We start from the raw sequence: 26,908 nt of genomic DNA, 5'->3' as shown, positions 1-26,908 counted from the left end.
GGTAGGCTTGATGGTCAACAGTCAAACATGGACAGATTGGTGTTATATTTTCTGGAGAGGTTAAATTTTTGAAATAGTTTATAATCAAGGTCAATTTGATAATTAATTATTAAATAAAGGCTATAATGGTCAAAAAGCCCAAAAACTATGTATTGTAAGATATAATTGTACTTTATCTAGTTTTCTATTTAATTGCCAGTTGTAAGAACTGCACCGTTAATTAAGGAAATTAATTAAGTAATATTGAGAATTAGAAAATAATTTCATAATTAACCCTAATAATTATGATAAGACTTAAATAATTTTGGTAAGTGTTTAATAATGCTGATAGTCGCTTTTCTGACGAAAAGTGCAGGAACCGGTTCTGTTCCTCGGTATAAATGCGTACCGATGAAGTATTCCGGAAAATTATAATAAGTGTGAGAATATTCCTAGAATAATATATATGACTGGTAAAACAAGTTTCAGGTCAAAATAATGAGAACTGGTGCAAGAACTGATACTGGCTATGTAAAAGCGCGTACCGGAAAGGTGCTGCGAAAAATAAAATATAAATATGAAAAATCTTAGAAAAATGAGTAGGTTCAGAATCCTAAGTTTGGGATTAAAATACTAAGTGTAGCTATTAGTGCTAATACAGTGTGATTAATCCTAAATCGCTTATAAATAGAAGGTTGCACTCAACCCTAGGCTGATACTCAGCCATTTCTACGTGGGTTGCTCCTTGTGGCTGCTGCCATTGTCCTTCTCCACCATTTCTTGACCTTCCAAGGGGCTTTTCTTCATACTTCCTTCACCAAACATCCTTATATGAGTAAGATAAAGTATTGGGAGTGGGTGTGAGACCTTCTTGCTGAGTTAAGGTTGTTGTGAGAGGAGTTGTGGTTGCTGCCTCTGAGTTTGGTGAGTGTGTGCACCTTTGGCTTGGCATTTGTGGTGCCAAGAAGTCATTTTTTGTGCAAAGAACCAACCTTTGGTGTGCCATTTTCGTTTGCCTTGCAAGTCAAAACTAAAAGAGCTGTTGTGAGAGCTCCAAGAGCTATTGTTGCTCTGTTTTAAGCTTAGGTAAGCTTCATCACCTTGATCATGGGTTTTAGTTGCTTAAAAGTTAAGTCTTGGCATGTTTAAAAAGATAAACAAGTAACCAACGTGATAACTGACCTAGAGGGGTTTAAAGATGCATGCTTTAACGTTTAGAAATGTTAAAAATGGAACCTTGGAGGTGATATCTCGCGAAATGCAGAAACTGAATTCTGTCGCGAAATATCTGAATATGATATCCAGATATTGATATCCGAATATGGGCTTTGAGATATCCGGATATGGCCCCGACATATATCCGGATATTCTAGGTTTTTGAGGACAGTAAACGGTACTGTTCATACAGGATGCTGTTTGGGTTTGTGGACCCATGTTTGGCTACTATGGACTTCTGTAATAATTAAGGGCTTCAGACTTTTTGAGAAGCCTAAAGACATGAAACGTAAAGGAAAGGCGTTGCCTTTATGTTATATACTTGTTGTGTTGAATATTGATATGATTATTGGTCCAAACAGATTGTGATTGTGCTGTGTATGGACTTTGAGCTTAGTTGGATTCTTGGCTTGGATAGTTAGCTTGCAAGGTAAGCTTTCGTGTCCTCGGTTTAGCCATTTTTAGTTCCACATGTCTCATGGGGGGATGGTTTATATGCATGATGTTGTTTTCATGTATTGAATTGTGGAAATGCTATTGAGCTGTTATATGCGAGTGCCTTTATGTTATGCATGTGGTGTTCCACCTATACGGTTAGTCTGAGTAAGTGGGGACATACAAGACGGTGAGGCTGTGGGTGAGGTGCAAGCGGTGTTCCTTGTACTAACTGTGGGTAATAGACGTATTCCTGCATTTCTCTGGCCAGTAGAATAGTTTCAACACACATAGCATGATTATCTGTTGCACTGCATTGATTTTGGAACTTATATTGTTAAACTGCTTTTAAACTTATATTGCACATGTAAGTGAGCTTGGGGTGGAGAAATCCTTGAGGACCCCTTGCTTTACTGAGATTTCCTGTTAAAGATCTCACCCCACATTTGGGGCGCTTTTTTCAGGTTCAGGTAACCCAGGGGTTGAGACCTCTAGCGGCAGGAGGCCGTAGCTTAGTTGATTGTTGTTTACCTGCTTATGCTGAGTATGCTTGGATGATGGATCATGTCTATTGCTTTATGCTTTTAGCTTCACTTTATGGATTACTGTGTTGAGACTCTGTTGTCTATGTTGCCTTAATTGGTGAGCATGGAGATTGTCCATGCCACATTTGATTATGTATTGTTTGCTTAGAATGGGGTTGTATAAACTATCAGGATATTGTCCGTACTACGTGTTGTAGATCCGTGGCTTAGATACTCACGCCTATTTATCTATTTAGGTATTTCAGTTAGCTGTGTTTTGCAATTTATATACAGGCAATGTTTTTATGAAAATGATTAAGTAATCAACTTGGCTAATTATAATGACGTCATAATTGAAAAGAAAAAGATATTTTGCATTTATTAATTAAGCGTGGCTTAATACGATGACATGTTAAAAAACCGGGTATACACGGGGTGTTACATTTTATGGTATCAAAGCACTTTCTAGAGAAAAATATGTATGTGTTGCAATAACTTAGGATGTTTGTTGCAAGTCTGTTTTTTGTGTTTCCTCTGAGAGGGTTTTACTATGATGATGCATGTGTGACCACATTGTGTAGGCCTGATCAACTCATTCTTTGAGTAACTTGTGCAGAGTCATGGTAATGCCTAGGAGAAACCGTGAGACGAACGAGGATCAGCCTGATCCTGTCCTGATTGCATTGGCTGAGATGCAGGCGGCTAGGCTAGCTGATCAGAAGGCCACTAGATTGGCCAATTTGGTAATGATGGACGTCGTTCGAGAAGCGAACTGGAAGGCCACGGAAGATGTCCTTGAGGCAAACAGACTGGCAAACATGACCATGATGAGGGTCATGTTGGAGGAGATGCGGGCTGGCTGCAATGAGGGTCAGTTTCCACCGCCACCACCGCCGCCTCCACCTAGTCTTAAGGATGACAACCAGAGTCTTGTTGAGGGCACTGGTCAGCGTACTGGGGTGATGGAACCCTACGTAGAGCCTGCTGAGGACCGTGATGTGATTGATCGCCGGCTTAATGCTTTCCGCAAGCATAAGCCACCTTCCTTTGATAGGTCGCATGATCCTATTGCTGCGGCGAAATGGCTTCAGGCGTTGGATAAGATTTTCCGTGTGATGCAATGTTCTGATCAGCAAAAGTTGATGTTCGCCACGTATATGCTGGAGGGCTATGCACATGAGTGGTGGATGAACACCTCTCATGCTTTCGAGATGCAGGGTTATGTCATGACATGGCCATTCTTTTAGGACTGTTTCCTTGGCAGATACTTTCCGTACGATGCGCAGGAGAGGAAGCAGGGGGAGTTCGACAGGTTGGTGCAGGGCTCGTTGTCTGTTGACGAGTACCTGGCTAAGTCTAATGAGCTGGTAAAATTTGCACACTTTCGGATGGCTATGCCTACTCCAACCTTTTGGATGCTAAGTTCCATAAGGGACTTAACGAGGAGATAACTGATCGCCTTGCTGGAGCGGCTTCGAGAGATTTTGGGACACTAGTGCAGCAGTGTCGGGACATCGAGGATGTCTGTATTATGAGTAAGGCCAAGAGGGCCAAGATTGCTGAGACGAAGGGAACTGGTAGTTCCACTTCCTGGAGAGACAGGAAGCTTGGGAGTAAAGGCAAAGGAAAGCAGTTGGCAGCTAGGCAAGCACCAAATCAGTTCAAGAGGACTTCCACTCAGGGGAGTACAGCGAGACCTCCTGCTCCCAGATGCTCGGGATGTGGGAAGGCTCATGTGGGGCCGTGTTCTTCAGGCCAGTTGATATGTTTCCAGTATGGCAAGGAGGGCCACTACTCTAGAGATTTCCCGTCGTCGACGGCAAGAGCTGCAACAGTTTAGGCATTTCCACTTCAGATGGTTCCCCTTCCACTTACTCCGGCACCTACTGTAAGAACTCGTACCGTTAATTAAGGAAGTTAATTAATTAATTATGAGAAATTAGGAAATAATTCCATAATTGACCCTAATAGTTATGATGAGGCTTAATTATTGTTGGTAAGTAATTAATAATGATGAAAATCACTTTTCTGACGAAAAATGCAGATACCGGTTCTGCTACTCGGTATAAATGCGTACCGATGAAGTATCCCGAAAAATTATAATAAGTGCATGAGTATTCCTAGAATAATATTTAGGACTGTGATTTCAAGTTTTAAGTTAAAATAATGAGAACTGGTGCCAGAACTGATACTGGCTATGGAAAAGCGCGTACCGGAAAGGTGCTGCAAAAAATAAAAATATGATAAATCTTGTAAATTGAGTAGGTTCAGAATCCTAAGTTTGGGATTAAAATGCAAAGCGTATCATTTAGCGCTAATACAGTGCGATTAAGCTTAAGTGGCCTATATAAGGCCTTGGCACACATTTATAGGTCAGATTTTGTGCACTCCTACGTGAAGTTTCTGAAGGAGCTGTTGCCACCCTTCTTCCATGGCCTCCCTTGCATGAGAAACTCTCCTAGTCACTTTTTTTCCTTGATTTCTTCACCTCTAATCAAGTAAACACTTGGGTGTGAGCATTGGTGAGTGAGAAAGGTGTTACCTTCTGAGTTGTGGGTGTTGTGTGTGTGTTGGGAAGGGGCTGACTTTGTAGTTTGAGTTGCGAAAGCCATTGTCATGGCATTTTGAGGACCAATAAGTGATCTTTGGTTATAAAGAACCAACCTTTGGTGTGCCATTTTTGTTTGCCTTCAAGTCAGAACTGAAGAGGCAGTGTGGTGAGCTCCAAGAGCCTTTGTTGCTCTATTTTGAGCTTGGGTAAGCTTTACCACCTTTGATCATGAGTTTTAATGGTTAAAAGTGGAGTCTTGGCATGTTTAATGAGTTGTTTAAGTAACCAACTGATATATGAACCTTGAACAGAATAAAAATGCATGCTTTATCATTTAGAAGTGTTAAAAATGGAACCTTGAAAGTGATATCTCGCGAAATGCAAAAACTGCATTTTGTCGCGAAATATCTGGATATGATATCCGGATATTGATATCTGGATATGGGGTCTTGTGATATCCGAATATGGATATGCGGATATTGATATCCGGATATGGGGACTTGTGATATCCGGATATGGGGTCTTGTAATATCCGAATATGATATACAGATATAGGATATCCGGATATGTCCCCGACAAATATCCGGATATTCTGGGATTTCGAAGAACAGTAGCTATACTATTCATACAGAACCGTGTTATGGGTTTGTGGACCCTAGATTGATTAAGTGGAACTTCTATAATAATTAAACTAAGTTAGAATCAAGTTATTAAGGGCTTGTGGCTTTGTGAGAACCCTTAAGACATGAAACGTATTAGAGAAGCGTTGTCTTTATGTTTATGCTTTTGAGCTATGGTTGTTGATATGATTGCTGGTCCGAAACAGATTGTGATTCTGCGGTGTTTGGGCTTTGAGCTTGTGTGGACTCTTGGCTTGGATTGTTAGCTTGCAAAGTAAGCTTTCGTGTCCTCGGTTTAGCCATTGTTTGTTACACCATGTTGAAAGTAAAATGGCCTTGAAGGCTGTAGCATGTGAGAGGGAAAATCAAAATTTTTCATATGCAGAATTACACATGCAATCAAGAATCATGCTTTATGGCATGTGATGTTACCTTTGTTTGTGAGTTCAAAACTCCAAGATGATCAGTGTTAGGTTTGAAGGGTTCAAACCCTCTAACGTTGATCCACACCACCCACGTCAAGATGCAAGAACGCTTTCTTGAAAGCCACCAATTGACCACCACAGAGAGGCTTGCTATGCGCTCAATAGGTAAAGAAGGAGACTAGGTATATGTGTTTAGAAGAGTGAAGTTTCCAACATGAAAACTTTACAAGAGTGGGAATGGTATATAGAAGAATTGGCTAGGTTCTTCTGAAAAACCTTAAGGAGGAACTCACCAACTAGGCGCACAAGAGAGGGAGAGAAATAGTGTATAAAATCAGAATTTTTACTTTACTTCTAATGAAAGTGGCGCACAAGTGAGTGAGACAAAGGTGGAGTTGTTGCAATTCAAAAATCCCAACAACCTCCCCTTTGAATCCTCACAAGACTAGGTCTTTATCTAGTTAAAATTCTGAACCAATGGTCATCATATGACCACCAATTCAAGTGCCCCTATTCAGCCCAAAAAGGGTCCAGATACATTTGAGCTGTTGCATTCAAGTTTGAACCAACTAGCTCACTGATTCTCTCAACAACCAAATCTGATTGGAGCTTGTTGGTTTGACAAGATGGCAATCATCTCCCACCAAAATAGCGCCCCAAATCAGCCCTTGGAGATCTTCATAGATCTTCTCTTGATACAAGGGATTTGTTCCAACAAGATCTCATCTTATCCTTTTGTTATGAAACAACTTTTCATAGCCAATTCAAATTCGAATTCAAACATTTAAATTCAAACGTTCAAACATTTAAATTCTAAATTCAAATTCAAATTCAAATTCCAAATTCCAAATTCAAAATTCAAATTTCAAATTCAAATTCAAAATTCAAATTTCAAATTTCAAATTTCAAATTCAAAATTCGAATTTCAAAATTCAAATTCAAAATTCAAAATTCCAGATTTAAATATTTGATAATTAATTTAACTAATTAAATTAATTAGTAATGTCTTGGACCATCCAAGCCCATTAACAATACCATGCGCCCTCTCCCTCTTAGGTGGGCTTCCAAACTTCATCTTGGGCTAACAACCATTATTAGGCCCAATATTTTTAATGCTATATCATCATGACATTAAGGTGTTAGTGTGTGACCCATTAGGTCCAACATAGCCACTGACATAAATGGGCTCGGGCTCAACAAGCCCACAACCCATTTAATGACAACACAGAGCACTAGCAATGCTTTGTTGACCCAGAGCTAGTTAGATTAATGACTTGATCATCCTATTACACATATTTGGTTGCCGTATGTATTTCTTTTCGTCTCAGTTACCTTCCCATAAAACCTAGGGTAAGGAAGCGTATCAACCCTTTGCAATTTAGGGTAAGCTTTATTCGAAATAGGGAATCGTCAATTTACTGACTCTAAAGGCAGATCATCTCATGATCTCTTTTACTATGCATAGATTCCCGAGTCCCTGTAAATGTCATCCCGATTTCTCCGGTTTACAGATAACCTAATCTCTCACAGGGATTTGACGAATTCCTTCAGCTTATCACCCTAGCCCTGTGCTCTTTCAGGACAAGCCCAACAATATACCTATGAGTCTCCATGTTTCAGGCAGACGAGGTATACAGTCAAAACATGCCTTCTAGAACACAGTCTAGGTAATAACTTCTGGTCTAAGGAAAGACATACCCAAATATAAAGAGACTACTCTAATGATACTCTCTGTGAGATTTCCTCATAGAGTCTCTTTTGTGGGTCTGTTCAGTGCGAGCTATACCCTTATAGATCCACCCACGACTTTAGCTAAGACATCTCCATATCTGTAGCTCATGAGTATTTACCTTGCATCCGAATACAAGTAGATAAGTCGTGCTAGTCTTACCCGAGATCACTGATCCCCATTCTCAGTGTCTCTAGACTAGGAACATAAAATTAGGAATAAATATCCAGTATCCTTGAATCCTCATGATCGTGATCTCATCACAGATACTCAAGAGATACCTATTTTATTCCAAGGGGTTTATCCAGTTACTCATATAAAATATTAACAGTAATATTGAGACAAAATATGAAACAGGATAAATAGTGCTTTTATTTATTTGCGACAATACAAAGGTCCACATATGTCCTAATCTAATTAAAAGATTATCTCTAGGACATCCATATACTAACAAACTCTCACTTGGCCTAGAGCCAATCAGACCTAAGTCGTATACCCAAAGCCTCATAATGACTATCATATTTTCTCTGAGAAACAACCTTTGTCATAGAATCGGCTAGGTTATCATCTGTGGGAATATAATCCATCTTTACATCCATCCTATCAATGATTTCTTTAATCAGGTGATATCTGCGGAGCACGTGCTTAGATCTTTGATAAGACCTAGGTTCCTTTGACTGCGCAATGGCTCCAGTGTTGTTGCAAAGCAACTGTATGGGCTCATCCATGCTTGGAACCACCCTAAGTTTAGATATGAACTTCTTGATCCACACGGCCTCCTTAGCTGCTTCTGAAGTAGCTATATATTCAGCTTCTGTCGTTGAATCTGTTGTCGTCTCCTGCTTGGAACTCTTCCAAGATACTGCCCCACCATTTAAGGTGAATACGAACCCTAACTGTGACTTGCAGTTATCTTTGTCACTCTGAAAGTTGGCATCAGTGAACCCTTTCACTGTTAGCTCATCAACCCCACCATAGACCAGAAACGCATCCTTAGTTCTTCTTAAGTATTTAAGTATGGTCTTGACCGCTGTCCAGTGACCCTCTCCAGGGTCCGACTGGTATCTGCTCGTAATGCTCAAAGCATATGAGACATCTGGTCTTGTACATATCATGGCATACATGATGGATCCAATAGCCGAAGCGCATGGAATTCCACTCATGCGATCCTTCTCAGGCTGTGACTTAGGGCACATAGCCTTTGAAAGATGTACCCCATGACTGACGGGAAGAAAACCCTTTTTCGACCCTTCCATTCTAAACCTCTTTAGCATCTTGTCAACATACGTGGATTGAGATAAACCCAGCAGCCTCTTGGATCTATCTCTATAGATCTTTATACCAAGTATAAAGGCCGATTCTCCCAAATCCTTCATGGAGAAGCTTTTTGAAAGTCACTCTTTCGTTATTTGTAATGTGGGGATGTCATTTCCTATTAACAATATGTCATCTACATAAAGTACCAGGAAGAAGACATTACTCCCACTAACCTTCTTGTAAACACAAGGTTCATCCTCGTTCTTGATAAAACCGTTACTCTTAACGACTTCATCAAAACGAATATTCCAACTCCTTGATGCTTGCTTTAGCCCATATATCGACCTTTGAAGTTTGCATACCATATGCTCCTGATCTTTGATTTCAAAGCCCTCAGGTTGTGTCATGTACACTTCTTCCTTCAAGGACCCATTCAAGAAGGCGGTCTTGACATCCATTTGCCAAATTTCATAGTCGTGATATACCGCTATTGCAAGCATGATCCTAATAGATTTGATCATGGTAACAGGGGAGAAAGTCTCATTATAGTCAACTCCTTGTCTTTGACGATATCCTTTCGCAACCAACCTAGCTTTGTAGGTCTGAACGTTGCCATCTGCATCAGTCTTTCTTTTAAAGACCCATTTGTTACCGATGAGAACTATTCCTTGCGGTTTAGGAACCAAGGTACATACCTTGTTTTGATACATCGAATCCATTTCAGATTCCATGGCTTCAAGCCATCTAGAAGAGTCAACATCCTTGACTTCCTCTTCGTAGTTACTTGGTTCATCATCCTCGACAGTTTGCTGATTCTCAATCACAAACCCATACCTCTCAGGTGGATGGATGACCCTCGTTGACCTACGGAGTTGTGTGTTTACTTCTCCATTGGAGAACGTCGCCTGCGGAGCAGACTCAGGTTCGTCAATCTGTTCATGTGGTTCTTGAACTTCTTCAAGATCAATCTTACTCCCACTGACTCCTTGAGAGATCAAATCCTTCTCAAGGAACTCAGTATTCTTTGACACAAACACCTTGTGTTCATCCATGGAGTAAAAGTAGTATCCCTTAGTACATTTGGGATACCCCACAAATAGAAATTTAGTACTCTTAGCACTAAGCTTGTCTGATGCCAACGCTTTGACATAAGCTGGGCGATCCCCATACCCTGAGGTAACTCAGGTTGGGTCTCTTACCATTCCATATCTCATATGGTGTGGTCTGAACAGATTTAGACGGTACCCTATTTAGAAGGTATGCCGCTGTGTCTAAGGCATATCCCCAAAATGATTTTGGAAGTTGAGTCTCACTCATCATAGACCTGACCATGTCTAACAAGGTCATGTTTCTCCTTTCGGAGACACCATTTTGGTGTGGTGTGTAAGGTGCAGTAAACTGCGAGAGAACTCTATTTTCTCTCAGATAATCCTGAAACTCATGGCTCAGATATTCACCACCACGATCTGATCGTAATGTCTTAATCATCTTGCCACGATGTTTCTCTACTTCATCCCTAAACTCCTTGAACTTTTCAAAGGCTTCATATTTATATCTCATTAGGTACACCTACCCAAATCTTGATTTGTCATCAGTAAAGGTGATGAAATAAGAGTATCCTCCTCTAGCCTCTATAGACATTGGCCCACAAATATCAATGTGAATGAGTTCTAATAACTCACTAGCCCTATGACTCTCAAGCCCTTTGAGCTTGTGACAAGTCACTTTCCCAGCTAGACAAAATTCACATTGTCCATAGGATTCCAAATCCATGGAATCTAGGTATCCATTTGCATGCATCCTAGACAATCTTGTTTCGTTTATGTGCCCTAGTCTACAATGCCAAAGATAAGATTGATTATCTATCCTAGGTCGTTTCACGGCTATATTGAGCACTTCAGTTCCCATTTTCAGAACATACAATCCATTTATTAAATAAGCAGTACCATAAACAATATCATTGGAAATGATAGAAAATGTACCATTCTTAATACTAAAAGTAAAACCATCTTGTTCTAAACAAGAAATAGAAATAATGTTTCTAGAAATGTTTGGAACATAAAGACAATTAATTATTCAAATGCAATAAAAGGCTCGTAGGCAAAATAAGGTCGGCATCTCCAACAGAATGAGCAGCAACCCTTGCTCCATTGCCAACGCGGAGGTCCACCTCATTTCTCTCCAATCTCCTTGGGCTCCTAAGCACCTACAACATATTGCAGATATGAGAACCACAACCGGTATCCAATACCGATGAGGTAGGATTAGCACAAGAATAATTTATCTCAATCATGAAAGTACCTGAGGTAGAAGCATCACCATGCTTCTTGTCCTTCACACTCTTCAGGTAGTCTGGACAATTCCTCTTCTAATGGCCTTTCTTGCCACAATGGAAGCACTTAGCATCGCTTTTGTCCTTGGATGCACTCTTACCCTTCTTTTTGGTTTTCTTCTTCTTGGGTTTTCCTTTGGGTTTAAGGGAGTCTCCTTTCGCAGGCTCCTTGCCCTTACCCTTTGCCTTGCTAGGCCCACCAATCAGAAGAGCATGTGTCATATCCTTCTTGAAAGACACTTCAGCAGTTGTTAACATGCTTAACAATTCAGGCAAGCTCACAAGCATCTCATGCATGTTGTAATTCATAATGAATTGACTGAAGGAAGGTGGAAGCGAGGTCAGGACTAAGTCATTACTTAGCTCGGCATCCATCACGAAGCCTATATTTCCTAGCTTCTCTATGAGCCCGATCATCTTAAGAACATGACTGCTCACAGACATGTTCTCAGACATCCTGCATGAGAACAATTCTCTAGAGGCCTCATACCTCTCATGCCTGCCTTTAATGTCATACAACTCCTTGAGATGTAAGACAATAGAGGGAGCATCCATATGCTCATGCTGCTTTTGCAGTTCAGGCGACATGGATGCCAACATGATGCAGACAGTCAACACATTGTCATCCATGTGCTGTTTGTGGGCCTCGAAATCAAATTCCGCGAGCCCATCTTCCCCTTCCCTAGGGGCTACGGGTAATGCAGCATCCAGGACATAAGCTATTTTTTCGGTCCTAAGAACAATTCTTAAGTTCTGATACCAGTCCATAAAGTTTGAACCGGTCAGTTTGTTCGTATCGAGTATTGAGCGCAGTGACAGTGGATTAGTCATACTAAAAACTGAAAAAGATGCAAAGATGATTTAATTAATGTATTTAGACATGTTGTATAAACAAATTATTAAAGACTTTAAATAATTTTCCCCTCCAACCATTTTATCTAAGTCAATGACCATTCCCATTTGACTTAGGGTTAATCTACTTTTAGATTTTACCTTAGTGAGATTAAGAGTGCGATTATCTATTTTAACCCCCGTCTGTGACTGCAAGATTAATTTAAATAATGGGTTGATCCTCATCAACAGTATCTCATACCCTCTCTTAACATTAGGTTGACAACTCCTTGTCACTTAGTGGTGCATCTCATGCAACCAACCTAGCATTATTACCCTAAGCACATAAGCCCGGTTGAGCCTGCAACTTATGTCACAGTTAAGTATTAACCAGCACCCTAAGTGTCTAACACTTCTAATACTACTCTTACTCAATGAAACAGTGGGTCCCAACTGAGTTGTGGAGCACCACTATGTAGAGGAGGTTCGAGTAATATTCGTGGTGGGAGGTAATCATATGCTTAATAATTTATTCCTTTAAGGGTTCCTTTTATTTGGGGTTTATTAGATCTCATCAAACGCATTTATATTATTATCATGCTAGTCGTTATCCTATGTCAAACATCTATCGGATTACAATAGTCGTAATTGGACATGCATAATAATACATACAAACGCGATTTGTCCAATTCATGCATACTAGTCGTTCAAAACATAAAAGCATACATGCATATAAACAGTTTTATTTGAGATGGTCATGGTGCTCGTGCATTTGTCCATCTTGCTTCTCAAGCATCGGCTCCTCGTCGTCTATACGCCACTAGCCTAATTCTCTAATTACATATAATTAAAGAAACTCCAAAACATCTTTGGAGGGACAAATAATAAAAATTAAAAATTAAAAATTAAAAATTCAAATTACAACTCTAATTAAAATAGAGAAAAATTACACATTAATTTAAAATTTGAAATTTGAATTTCGGGCACCATGACCATCCCCTTCCAAATTGCACATGAAAATTTAAACAGCTTGCAAGCACATAATATCAAATATTATATAAATATTTCCTCACATATATTTTGATAATTTAACAATTAAAATATCAAAACAAGAATCAAAATTCAAAAATTTTCCAATTTTCTCCTAATGGTCGAATTTTGCATCTTTATGCATAATTCAAATCTTTGTCAAATCTTTCTCAAAGATCACAAAAATTAAACCATTTATTCAACCATAACTCATATGGCCGAACCATACATCATCATATACAAAAATTTTATTAAATAAAATCATGGAGAAAATAATGCATTTGAATATTCACATCATGGCAGAATCATATTCCCTTTTCAAAAAAAATGTTTCTTTTGAAAACTTTCACAAAGAATCAAAACAAACAAAACCATGAGGTCATGTAGATATATGAACACCACAATCATATTAAACATGTTCATAAAAAAAATCCATATGCAAAGAATTAATCTTTAACAAAAGACCTTTTGACCGTGAGAAAATTAATTTCACAAACAAAGTACCATCACCCGCCGATGGTAAAGCGACCGGGCTCTGATACCACTTGAAAGTAAAATGGCCTTGAAGGCCGTAGCATGTGAGAGGGAAAAACAAAATTTTTCATATGCGAAATTACACATGCAATCAAGAATCATGCTTTATGGCATGTGATGTTACCTTTGTGAGTTCAAAACTCCAAGACGATCAGTGTTATGTTTGAAGGGATCAAACCCTCTAACGTTGATCCACACCATCCACGTCAAGATGCAAGAACTCTTCTTGTCAAGCCACCAATGGACCACCACAAAGAGGCTTGCTATGCGCTCAATAGGTGAAGAAGGAGGCTAGGTATATGTGTTTAGAAGAGTGAAGTCTCCAGCATGAAAACTTCACAAGAGTGGGAGTGGTATATAGAAGAATTGGCTAGGTTCTTTTGAAAAACCTTAAGGAGGAACTCACCAACTAGGCGCACAAGAGAATTAGTGTATAAAATCAGAATTTTTACTCTCTTTTTTTTTTTGGTACATTCAAATTTTTACTTTACTTATAATGAAAGTGGCGCACAAGTGAGTGAGACAAAGGTGGAGTTGTTGCAATTCAAAAATCCCAACAACCTCCCCTTTGAATCCTCACAAGACTAGGTCTTTATCTAGTCAAAATTCTGAACCAATGGTCATCATATGACCACCAATTCATGCGCCTCTATTCAGCTCAAAAAGGGTCCAAATACATTTGAGCTGTTGCATTCAAGTTTGAACCAACTAGCTCACTGATTCTCTCAACAACCAAATCTGATTGGAGCTTGTTGGTTTGACAAGATGACAATCATCTCCCACCAAAATGGCGCCCCAAATCAGCCCTTGGAGATCTCCATAGATCTTCTCTTGATACAAGGGATTTGTTCCAACAAGATCTCATCTTATCCTTTTGTTATGAAACAACTTTTCATAGCCAATTCAAATTCGAATTCAAACATTTAAATTCAAACGTTAAAACATTTAAATTCTAAATTCAAATTTCAAATTCAAATTCAAATTTCAAATTCAAAATTCAAATTTCAAAATTCAAATTCAGATTTCAAATTTCAAAATTCAAATTCAGATTTCAAATTTCAAAATTCAAATTCAAATTTCAAATTTCAAAATTCAAATTTCAAATTTCAAAATTCAAATTTCAAATTTCAAATTCAAAATTCGAATTTCAAAATTCAAATCCAAATTCAAATTTCAAATTTCAAATTTCAAATTTAAATATTTGATAATTAATTTAACTAATTAAATTAATTAGTAATGTCTTGAACCATCCAAGCCCATTAACAATACCATGCGCCCTCTCCCTCTTAGGTGGGCTTCCAAACTTCATCTTGGGGTAACAACCATTAATAGGCCCAATACTTTTAATGCTATATCATCATGACATTAAGGTGTGAGTGTGTGACGCATTAGGTTCAACATAGCCACTGACATAAATGGGCTCGGGCCCAACAAGCCCCCAACCCATTTAATGACAACACAGAGCACTAGCAATGCTTTGTTGCCCCAGAGCTAGTTAGATTAGTGACTTGATCATCCTATTACACATATTTGGTTGCCGTATGTATTTTTTTTCGTCTCAGATACCTTTCCATAAAACCTAAGGTAAGGAAACGTATGAACCCTTGCGGTTTAGGGTAAGCTTTATTCGAAATAGGGAATCTTCAATTTACTGACTATAAAGGCAGATCATCTCATGATCTCTTTTACTATGCATATATTCCTGAGTCCCTGTAAATGTCATCCCGATTTCTCCGGTTTACAGATAACCTAATCTCTCACAGAGATTTGACGAATTCCTTCAGCTTATCACCCTAGCCCTGTGCTCTTTCAGGACAAGCCCAACAGTATACCTATGAATCTCCATGTTTCAGGCAGACGAGGTATACAGTCAAAACATGCCTTCTAGAACACCGTCTAGGTAATAACTTCTGGTCTAAGGAAAGACATACCCAAATATAAAGAGACTACTCTAATGATACTCTCTGTGAGATTTTCTCATAGAGTCTCTTTTATGGGTCTGTTCAGTGCGAGCTATACCCTTATAGATCCACCCACGACTTTAGCTAAGACATCTCCATATTTGTAGCTCATGAGGTCTTTACCTTGCATCCGGATACAAGTAGATAAGTCGTGCTAGTCTTACCCGAGATCACTGATCCCCATTCTCAGTGTCTCTAGTAGGAACATAAGATTTGGAATAAATATCCAGTATCCTTGAATCCTCATGATCGTGATCTCATCACAAATACGCAAGTGATACCTATTTTATTCCAAGGGGTTTATCCAGTTACTCATATAAAATATTAACAGTAATATTGAGACAAAATATGAAACAGGATAAATAGTGCTTTTATTTATTTGCGACAATACAAAGGTCCACATATGTCCTAATATCTAATTAAAAGATTGTCTCTAGGACATCCATATACTAACACATGTCCCATGGTGGGATGGTTATATGCATGATGTGTTTTCATGTACATTTTTATTGAAATGCTATTGAGTTGTTAAGTGCAATTGCTTTATGATATGTATGTGGTGTTTCGCCTATCCCAGGAGCCATGGGGTGGTCCTGGGGGCGGGTACAGCATGGGCGTGTACTGTGTGGGTAATAGACATATTCCTACAGGACGAGAGCCAGAGCCATGTTGAGGGCACTGGTCATGTTACTGGGGTGATGGAACCCTATCGTCTTGGTCATCATATCCAACCAGGTCAAGTCGGTATGGACTTTGTTGAGCTGCAGAAACTTCTCTTCTATGACATCTCGGATCCAATGTACCGCACATCTATATGCTTTGACCGTGCATGGAATATTGATTCTTCGCTAAGTGTATAGCATTCTGGTTATCACATTTTAGCATATTCTTCTCCTGACTATTACTGAGCTCATGTAGAAAAATCTTCATCCACGCTAGCTGTAAGAACCTGCACCGTTAATTAAGGAAGTTAATTAATTAATTATGAGAAATTAGGAAATAATTCCATAATTTACCCTAATAAGAACACGCTAGCTGTAAGTACTCTTGAGGACCCCTTGTCTTACTGAGATTTCTGTTTAGAGATCTCACCCACGTTGGGGCGCTTATTTCAGGTTCAGGTAACCCAGGGGTTGAGACCTCTAGCGGCAAGAGGCCGGAGCTTAGTTGATTGATGTTATCTGCTTATGATGACTGTGTTTGGATGCTGGCTTATGTCTGTTGATATCATGCTTATAGCTTCTTTTGATGTTATTGTTGAGACTCTGTTGGCTATGTCGTTTATTTGGTGAGCATAGGGATTGCCCGTGCCACATTGACTTGACTTTCTGATTTTAGTTTTCTGTTGTAATAATGTATCAGGATATTGTCCGGACTACATGTTGTAGATCCGTGAATTAGATACTCACTTACTTATATATTGAGGTATTTTAGTTAGTTGTCCTTTGCAATTTACATACAGGCGATGTTTTTAAGAAATTGATTAAGTAATCAACTTGGCTAAGTTTAATGACGTCATAATTGAAAAGAAAAAGATATTCTGCAATTTAATTCAGTGTGGCTTAATACGGTGACATGTTAAAAAACCGGGTATACACGGAGTGTTACACTAGCTCCTTGCATGCCTCAATTGCAGCAATGTACTCGACCTCGGTAGTAGATAGGGCGACACACTTCTAGAGTTTTGACTACCAAGAAATAACTCCCCTTGCAAAGGTAGTCAGGTAACCTGTGGTTGACTTCCTCCAGTCATCATCTCTACCCAAGTTGGCATCCGAGCAAGCTTCTAAGTCTAGTTTTCCTCTCCCAAAGCACAAACATATATTAACCGTGCCTTTGAGATATCTGAATATCCACTTGACGACATCCCAATGCTCCCTGCTCGGGTTCAAAAGAAACCTGCTTACAACCCCGACTGCATGAGCAAGGTTGGGCCTTGTGTATTTCATGGCATACATAAGACTGGCTACAACAGACTGATATGGGACTTTTGACATCTCATCTATTTCCTCATCACTGATTGGACCTTGCTTCTGACTCAACTTGAAGTGTCCAGCCAGAGGAGTACTGACCGTCTTAGATTGATCCATGTTGAACCTCTTTAGGATTTTCTCTATGTACCTCTCCTAAGATAGCCACAACAGCTTCTTTGAGCTATCCCTAACAATCTTTATCCCAAGAATCTATCTTGCTGGGTCGAGATCCTTCATAACAAATGACTTGCTCAAGGATTGCTTGAGGGCTTTAATCTTTCTCGTGTCTGTTCCCACTATTAGCATGTCATCTACATAGAGCAAGAGAATGTTGAAGTCGGTATAATACCTCTTGATAAAAATACAATGATCTCCTTGAGTCTTCTTGAAATCGTGCTAAGTTATAAAGGACTCGAATTTTCTGTACCACTGCCAAGGTGCTTGCTTCAGGCCGTACATGCTCTTTTTAAGTTGGCATGTCAGATGTTCTTTACCCAGAACTTCAAAACCTTCGTGCTGCTTAATGTAAATTTCTTCTTCCAAGTCTCAATGAAGAAAGGTCGTATTCATGTCCAGTTGTTCAACCTCCAAGTCTTGAGAGGCTGTTATGCCTAGAATAGTTCTGATTCATGTTATCTTCACCATTGATGAGACTATCTCCAAAAAATCTATGCATTTCTTCTTATTGCAACCTTTCACCATAATCCTAGCTTTATACCTCAGCTTTGGGTTGTTCTCCTCCACCTTGAGTTTGTATACCCATTTGTTCTTCAAAGCCTGTATGCCTTATAGTAGCTCGAACATATCAATGGTTTGATTCTCATACAAGGATTTCATCTTGTCTTGTATGGCTTTCTCCCACTTTTCCTTTTCAGCACTAGTCACTGCCTCTTCAAAACTCCGAGGCTCTCCTTCTGCAATGATTGTGTACTTGTCTGCATGATATCTAGTGGAAGGGCATATAATTCCAACAGATTACTGAGTTCGTGGTTGCTCCTCAAAATCTGGTTCTTCTATTTAACCTCGAACTTTCGGATGTTCTGAATCTGTCTCACTTTCAGTTGGTGGCTCTTCTTGTTGTTCGCTCTCTTCAGTGTTCTGCTCATTGGATTCTCCCCCTGCTTCAGCTCAGACAGGGGAGACTGGGTCTTCATGACAAACAACAATTCAGAGGGCTTCTGTATGTCCTCTATAGTTTGACTCTCCAAGAACACTACATCTTGACTCTTCATAACCTTCCTATTGACGGGTCTTAAAGACGATAGCCAAACTCGTCCTTTGGTGGGCCGAGATAAACACACTCCTTGGTCTTGTCATCAAGCGTTGCTCGTTCATCCTTGGGAATATGCACAAATGACTAACATCTGAATATCTTCATATGCTCATACTTTGCCTTCCTACCCATCCAGACTTCTTCTAGGATGTCTCCTTCCAAAGGACTTAAGGGTGATAGATTGATTAGGTCGACTGCAGTCTTGACGCTTTTCCCTAGAATATCTTGGGAAGCTTGGCATGTGACAACATACTTCGGACTCATTCTTCAATTGTACGGTTTATTCTTTCTGTTACACCATTCAGTTGATGTGTCTTCTCCAGCTTTATACCTATCGCCTTACAGTACATCTCAAATAGACCTCAGTATTCTCCACTTTTGTCAACTCGGACGATCTTCAACTTTCTATCAGTCTCCCTTTCAACCCTTGCATGGAACTCCTTGAATGCTTGGAGTACTTGGTCTTTCGAATTTAGCAAGGTCACCCGCACTCTTCTGGTGTGATCATCGATGAATTTGACAAAGTAATACGCACCACTAGAGATTTTTCTGACAAAAAACACACATTAGTATGAACAAGATCAAGAGCATACTTCCTTCTTTTAGGATGGTCCGGTCTCTTGAATGAAACTCGGCATTGCTTGCCGGCTAAAAAATGTGTGCATGTCTCTAGAAGTTGACCTTTCAAGTTCGGCAACAGTTTCTTCTTAGTTAGGATTTGTAGACCTTTCTCACTCATGTGTTCGAGTCGTCTGTGCTAGTGCTCCAAACTTGATTCATCTTGCACCACATTGGTCTCTCCATTATCGACCTTCTCTTGCATAACATAGAGAGATCCTTCTTTTTTATCTTGGGCTACCACCAAGCTACCTTAGGCGAGTTTTCATCTTCCTCCACCAAGTAGTTTACCAACCCAGCTTCATCGAGCTTTCCTTCCGAGATGAGGTTGAGCCTCATGTCAGGAAAATGTCTGACCTCCTTCAGAAGATGTCGGTCATCATCGTGACTTCTCCAACTCTCACCATCTTGTTGGTAACTTGGTTACCCATTTTCACGATACCAAATTCGTTTCCTTGATATGATACGAAGAACTCCTTGTGGGGTGTGAAGTGGAAGGATGCTCCTGAGTCCATAACCCATAAACAGTCAACATAGGCTACAACCTTGTTTGCTACAGCTGTGGTGCTCTGTTATTCTCTCTTCTTCGGATAATCTATCACATTCGACTTAACATTGCCCGTCCTTTGATCCTTCTTCAAAGTTCGGTATTCCGACTTCCAATGACCTAGTTTTCCATAGTAAAAGCATGTTAGAGTATTTGTCCTCGGCTTTGACCGACCTCTAGACTTGTCATAATCTCAGCTTCTACTTTAACCTCGGCATGTCATTCTTCCACTAATTTTAATAACATTTGCTTTCATACTGCTAGGTTATACCTTGTTCTTTTCCCCTAGCCTCTTCACTAGCAGGCTATCTGCAACCGAGTCTAGTGTCATCTTTCCTTCTGGGGTCGAGTTGCTAAGCGTCACCACCAAAGTATCCCAGCTCTCAGGCAATGAGCTGAGTAGCAAGAAGGCTTACAACTCGTCATCAATCTTCATGTCAATCTTTGTCGACTGATTAACGATCCCCGTATATGTGTTCAAGTGCTCAATCATGCTTTGCATGTTCTTGTAGTCTAGCTTCACAAGTCGACGAACCAAGTATTCTTTGTTGCATGGTGTCTTCTTCTGGATTAAGGACTCCAGCTTTGTCCTTAGATCATAAGCGTTAGTGTAGGTCGACACATGCTCGAACAAGCTTTTGCCGATATATTTATGGATCATAGCGACAACCTTCCTATTAAGGAGATCTCACTTTTTATCGCTCTTCCCTTATGGTTTGATAGTGCTCAGAATTAGCTCATATAAATCCTTGCAATAAAGATGACCCTCCATCTCGGGTTTTCAATATGAGTAGTTCTCCGCGGTGAGCTTGAACATGTCACCATCATGCGCTACGACACCCTCCATCTTTGACCTCATAGAGCCCTTGATCTAAGAGCTCTTATACCACTATTGTGTCTCGGAGCCTGGCAATTCTGAGCACAGTCTCAGATTCAATTAGCCCGGCCTTTATTAGGTCAGCCTACGGAAGCGACAGTGAACAATAACAACAAATCAAAAAATAGAGATAGGGAGGAAGAGAACACCGAGCAATTTTAACGTGGAAAACATCTTCGATGTGAAGAGCAAAAACCACGGGACCAAGTCTAGAAAATTGTCTATTATGAATAATGGGATTTACATAAAGATTCTCTCTACCTCAATAACCAGAGGACTTCACCCTCTAAAGAATGGATCTACTCATAAGTGTCTCACAGAAGTGTTTCTCTTTGTAAAGGAGATTGGGAATCCTACTCTATAGGGTATTCTTCTACTTCAGCGATGACCCTGAGTTTCTTCCTCAGAGAATCTTCGTCTTTGACTTGCGCTTTTCTTCTATGCGTTTCTCTCTCTTTTTCTTCTTCTCTTTCGCTCTCTGACGACTCAACATCTAAACATCTCTTTTAAACAAGAAATTAGGGCACCTATTAATTTGGGTCGGATCCATCATGGGACAATGACCCAACAAAGATTTTGCTTAGCCTTTGCTGGGATTTGATTTTGGGTAAAAATCATGTAAACTTTTTTCACAAATGGACAGCTTTTGGAGCTTGTCGAACATAGACTCCATGCTAATTGGGCAAGCATACAAACCGAAGTGGAAATGGACTGATTCATGAAAATAAGCAATATTTTTATTGCATTTATTATATGGCTAAATCTTTTCTTATGTTACAGGCAATTTTTTGTCTCATGCCATAGAAACAATGTTCTGGTGGGTCCCACCATTTTTTCGAAAACATAAAAAAAAGTTAAAGAAAAAAAAAAAACTATTGTGAGGTGACAGGAGATGATTTTTCTTCAATGACAGAAGAAAATCATCTCCCTTATTATATATATATATTCCCTTTGTTTTGTTTTGAATAATTTTCATTATTTCGGGGCTGTTAGTATCTGGGCCAGTTTCGAAAGCTTCAAACTTAAAAGAGACAGAAAGTGATAAAGTGATATGTATACTCATGATAATCAAACTAGTCCTTTAAGAAAGACCAAAGCTAGAACAAGTACGACGGAAGTCACATGTTGACAAAGTTTGCGTTTGCTTTTATATAGTTTTGATAAATTCTTGAATTATTATGATTTTCTCCTTTTTGATGTATCAAACCTATTATTCACCGTGTTTTGGATATTTGCTGCTCATGCTTGAGAGCATGTAAGGTTTCACAATTGAAACTTTAACTGGTCTAGGCTAATTTTGTTCATATAAAAATTTTGGGTTGTTAACTAACTTGTAAATCTAAAAGCATCTCAAGCTTAATTTCTACTAGAAATAAGTTATAATAACTATTTTAATAGAAACTCAAATAGCTAAAGGAAAAGCACATACCAAAGTCCGATAATATTAGTGGGTTTATCGTTTTTTTTGTTAGGGGAGATAAATTTATCTTCATCAATTCCAAAATTACATATTTTTTAGGATTAAGAGAATTAATAAAGGATATTTTGATAAAATTAATATAACATAGAACCAAAAAAAAAATTAAAATATCTTTCATTAATTCTCTGAATCCCTAAAACAACGTAATTTTAGAGGTAGGAGAAATATATTTCCCTATTATTAATGGAGTTTTCGTTTGTCCTTTAACATGATATGGTAAAGTTTCCTACACACACAACATTTTGTGGGGCTTGCATTTTTTGAAGCAAAAAAAAAAAAAAAAAAAACTAAGGCACGGAAAACGAATTTCAGTAACATGACACAATCACTTTTCTCAACATTATTAATAAAACCCATTATTAATATATGAAAACATAAAGTGGAAATATGAATATAGAAATTGATAGAATATATCTACTTACATGAATGTATGTACACACTCGGGAGCCGCCTCTAGATTACGTAGTAACGACAAACCAGGAAGGACCTATCATAAGGCACAAGAGTAACGTGAAAATTGACAACTTGAAAAAACTAACAGGACTTTCACATGCTTATGAGACAAAACTTGTGTGCTGCTTTAATGAAAGTATCTGTTAATTTGCACTTTTACTTCTATCTTATCCAAAAAATTTCTCTGACATTGAAATGCAGTTGAGATTCATTGTCCTGTGATACAATATATAACCCATAATCACACTATTTGCAGTGTACTTCATTTCACATAATGGCTCAACCGCACAAGCAAGGAAAGTGCGTATGAATATATCTAAATATATATCTTAGCTATATCATAGTACGAAGGCCTTTTTGTCTTTAAATTCTATTTGCTTTCATTGCAATTTATAATTCAAACAAATGTTTCTGCAGCTTCTGCTTTGTCCCTCTCTTTGTGGCATTTGCTGTAATATGTGGTGGCAGGGCTGTTGAATTTAGCTTCCAACGGAACTACAAGGTTACATGGGGAAATTATCACGCCTTCTTTCTAGACCATGGCAGAGAAATTCAACTCTCAATTGATAAGATTTCAGGTTTGAACGTGTAGGACTTTATGATCTCATTGAATAGATCTTTTAATGAGAGCTCTAATATTGAAGTATATTGTATATGCATGCCTTATGCTCATACTTAAAATTAAATAGGCTTTTCTTATTAATCGTTTCTAATAATATGCATAATTATATGAAGGACCAACTTGTACTAATTAGGACCTGCCAACCCAAAGCCCTATTTTTTTTATTTTTTTTTTGCCCTATGCATGGTAGGGAAAAAAATTTAGAGCGTAAGTACAACGGACCAATGAGAGTGCGCCACATCAACTGATATTTTCCTGAGAGAGAAAAAAACTTTAGTACTTTATACCATATACTCCCGGAGTACATAATCTAAAATCTTCTATCATACCCAATGGTCAATATCCCTGTTGTACTGAAAGTGCTCTCATATGGTAGGGTCATCTTAGCCCTAACCCCAAGGCCCTTTCACTTATTGGGTTAGGTTAGAGCTGACTTGCGGATCAAAAGCATTCAACTTAGTTTAAAACACTCTCTCTCTCTCTCCCTCTCTCTCTCTCTCTCTAAACACAAACTCATTTTCCATAACATTACACAATTTTCTTGGAAAAATCCTTGTTTCCTTTTGCAATAGTCACCAAGTAATTAGCTCATACTCTTCAATTTGATTCTTAATTTTATATTTAAGAATTCGTGACCAAACGATCTTTACCATTTCAATTCTATTTTGGAGATCAATCAAAACTATAACTCAAAACCTTAGTTTTATCGTGTTCTGGTAGATTCACCATCACCCTCCATGGTACTCAGATTCCAATCAAAGAGCCTCTCCCCCTTCTCTAGAGATCTCACACATTAGTAACATAAGAATAAGAACTTTTATGTAAAATCTTATCTATAATAAATTAGAACAATCATAGGCAAAGAGAATCAATGGTTTTTTTTTTTTGAAACAGAATCAATGGTTAATAATAGATGTTATAGTTCTTATAATTTTTACACTGGTATAAATTATTTTCATAATTATAGATATATAAACCCCTCTTATGCTGAGAACAAGTGAGTTTTTTTATATTAAAGAACAAAAAAGTATCGTATTAAGTGAGATTGATTGCATAAATCCATAAATAATATTAGGGTTTATGAAATACTAACATGTATATAATAGCTTATACAACCGAAATAGAGTGACTTTATATTATAGTTTAATTTTCAAATTTCTTTAATATGTAGGGGCTGGCTTCAGATCGAAATGGGACTATGCTTCTGGGTTCTTTCAAATGAGAATAAAACCACCCAACAAGGACTCCAGAGGAATTGTTACAGCTTTTTATGTGTGAATTTTACCCTTTTTATGTTTGCGTTCTAGAGGCTACTATCTTACTCGCCCTTTCATCACCTAACTAAGTACCTGTCTCTTTTTGGCTAATTGTAGCTGACTTCAAAGGCCTATGAACATATGGGAGGAAACCATGATGAGATTGACTTCGAATTCTTGTGCAACAATGGAGAGACTTATATGTTGCAAACAAATATTTATGCAAATGATGAAGGCGGAAGAGAACAAAGGATTAGTCTCTGGTTTGATCCAACAATCGATTTTCATACCTATGGAATCCTTTGGAACCAACATCAAATAGTGTAATACACCGATTCTGATTCTCTCTTGGGACTTTAAAAAAGAATTAGGGTTTAGTCTTCCCCCTGCTAATTAAATATCTCAATAGCATAGTTATATGAACTAGCCCAAAGAGCCCGTTTGTTTCTCCTTCTAAAAAAAGTAATTTTTATCTCTTCTTTATTTTAAAAGTCTTTTTTACAAAAGTTAAAGCTATTTATATTTTTATAAAAATATTTAATTTTTGAAAAAAATATTTGGCTTTTGACTTCTGCTTTTTTTAGAAGTTAAAATTTTTAGCTTCTAAAAAAAGTATGTTTTTGACTTTTTTGTGACTTCTGCTTTTTTTAAAAGCAGATATCCAAATGAACTAAAACTGAGAAGTGCTTTTTTTCAAGAAAAAGAGCAGCTTTTGGAGGGAAAAAAGCTCATCCAAATGGGCACCAGCTACTTAGGAAAAATAGTAGCTTTTCTATTTGTTTGATTTAGTTTAGATGTTTCATAAAAACTCTTATCTTATTTCTATACTATTAAATAAATCAAGCAAAACTATGTAGTTATAAATATATAACATTCACAAGCAGATGTTGGTTTAGATAGGAAAAAAAATTGACCATGTTTTCCTTTTTTATTTGTTATATGGAATTATTTTCTATATATATTAGAAATAATTTAATATAAATCACTAGTATTGATTTAGTAATGAGAGATTTGAATAGTTTTCTTGACATCATAAATTGGAACCTTGATGGCACCAAAAAAAAAAAAAAAAAAAATTAACATGACCAAGGTGCAAGAGAATAAAAACCCAAATCTTAATATTCGAGAATTGGAATAATTAATTCTTTTACTAATATTTTTTTTATGGGGGGTACTATAACATTTTCAGGTTTTATGTGGATCAAATACCAATAAGAGTGTTCAAGAATAAGTCAAACGTTGGAGTGAGTTTTCCTTCACAACCAATGCACATTACGGTTAGCATATGGAATGGGGAACCTTGGGCATCTAATGGGAAGAGAATTGACTGGAAGCGAGCACCCTTCATGGCTCAATTTCAAGGTTTCAACATTAACGGCTGCAAATCCCAAAAACCAAACAAATACACGTGCTATTCTCCCCATTTATGGTGGAATGACAAGAAACATTGGCAGCTAAACCCACAACAACAAAGGGCATATGAAGATCTGAGGAAGAAACATTTGCTTTATGACTACTGTTCTGATAGAGGAGAACTGCATAAGGAATGTCACATTAGATGACTGATAATACGTTTAATTAGTTAATCTAAAAATAATAACTAAGAATTTCCAAAAATAAAATAAAATAATAATAACTAAGAAAAAAATGAAAAGAAATGAAATGATACATATACTAAATTTATCAAATAAAGGATGGCAAAGACTCTAGTTAGTATCTATGAAGATATTTAAGTGACAAGACGGATGTGGGAGCTTTATGCTTTCTAGTTTCTATTTATGAAGACAGGAATTGGAGAAATTTATCTCAGTTTGATAAATAAGTAGAAATATGGTGGGTACTCGCTAAATAGAATACCTTCAGCTACTTATGTACTTAATTGAATGTTTGGATTTATTTAATATTAAATATTTAAGTTTATTGCTTACTAAGTTGTGTAATTTTAAGATTTTATATTGCAAAACAAGATTGTGCTTTGTGATGTTAGAAGTTTATTTTATTTTATTTTTGTGTTTAGTGATCAATTTTTTTAATCATTTAAGCACTAAGCAATGACAACTACAATTATAGAAACACTTATATATATATATATATATATATATACATATATATACATATATATATATATATATATATATATATATAACTTGTGATTTTAATATTTCTAAAATTTGAGTTTTGATTCGTATCTTTAATTTATTAGAAATAAAAACTTTATCAATTATATTTTATTCTTTTAGATTTCTTTATTATTAATTACTCGATTGACCGAACTCGATTCAGACAGGTCACAGATGACAAAGTTTTTCCTATTGAGACTACAAATAATAATAATTAATAAATTAGTTGAGAAATAAAAAAATACGTATATTACTTGTCTCATAACA

At 37.7% G+C, this 26,908-nt stretch overlaps 1 protein-coding gene across 1 annotated transcript; it reads left to right on the top strand.

Annotated features, from left to right (window-relative positions):
• The first annotated feature begins 22,921 nt into the window (after positions 1-22,921).
• LOC133307105 (xyloglucan endotransglucosylase/hydrolase protein 2-like) lies at positions 22,922-26,376 on the top strand. Its single transcript, XM_061507528.1, has 5 exons — positions 22,922-22,943; positions 23,061-23,221; positions 24,437-24,537; positions 24,639-24,844; positions 25,711-26,376. Exons 3-5 carry the CDS (start codon positions 24,484-24,486, stop codon positions 26,081-26,083), a joined length of 633 nt encoding a protein of 210 aa, XP_061363512.1. The 5' UTR covers positions 22,922-22,943; positions 23,061-23,221; positions 24,437-24,483; the 3' UTR covers positions 26,084-26,376.
• The last annotated feature ends 532 nt before the right edge of the window (positions 26,377-26,908 follow it).

Source organism: Gastrolobium bilobum, unplaced genomic scaffold (assembly GCF_033153095.1).
Source record: "Gastrolobium bilobum isolate Gb01-03AN ecotype WA unplaced genomic scaffold, APGP_CSIRO_Gbil_v1 utg10898, whole genome shotgun sequence".
Classification (NCBI taxonomy): Eukaryota; Viridiplantae; Streptophyta; class Magnoliopsida; order Fabales; family Fabaceae; genus Gastrolobium; species Gastrolobium bilobum.
The sequence above is the reverse complement of the archived record's forward strand: the minus strand, read 5'-3'. Positions and strand labels throughout refer to the sequence as shown.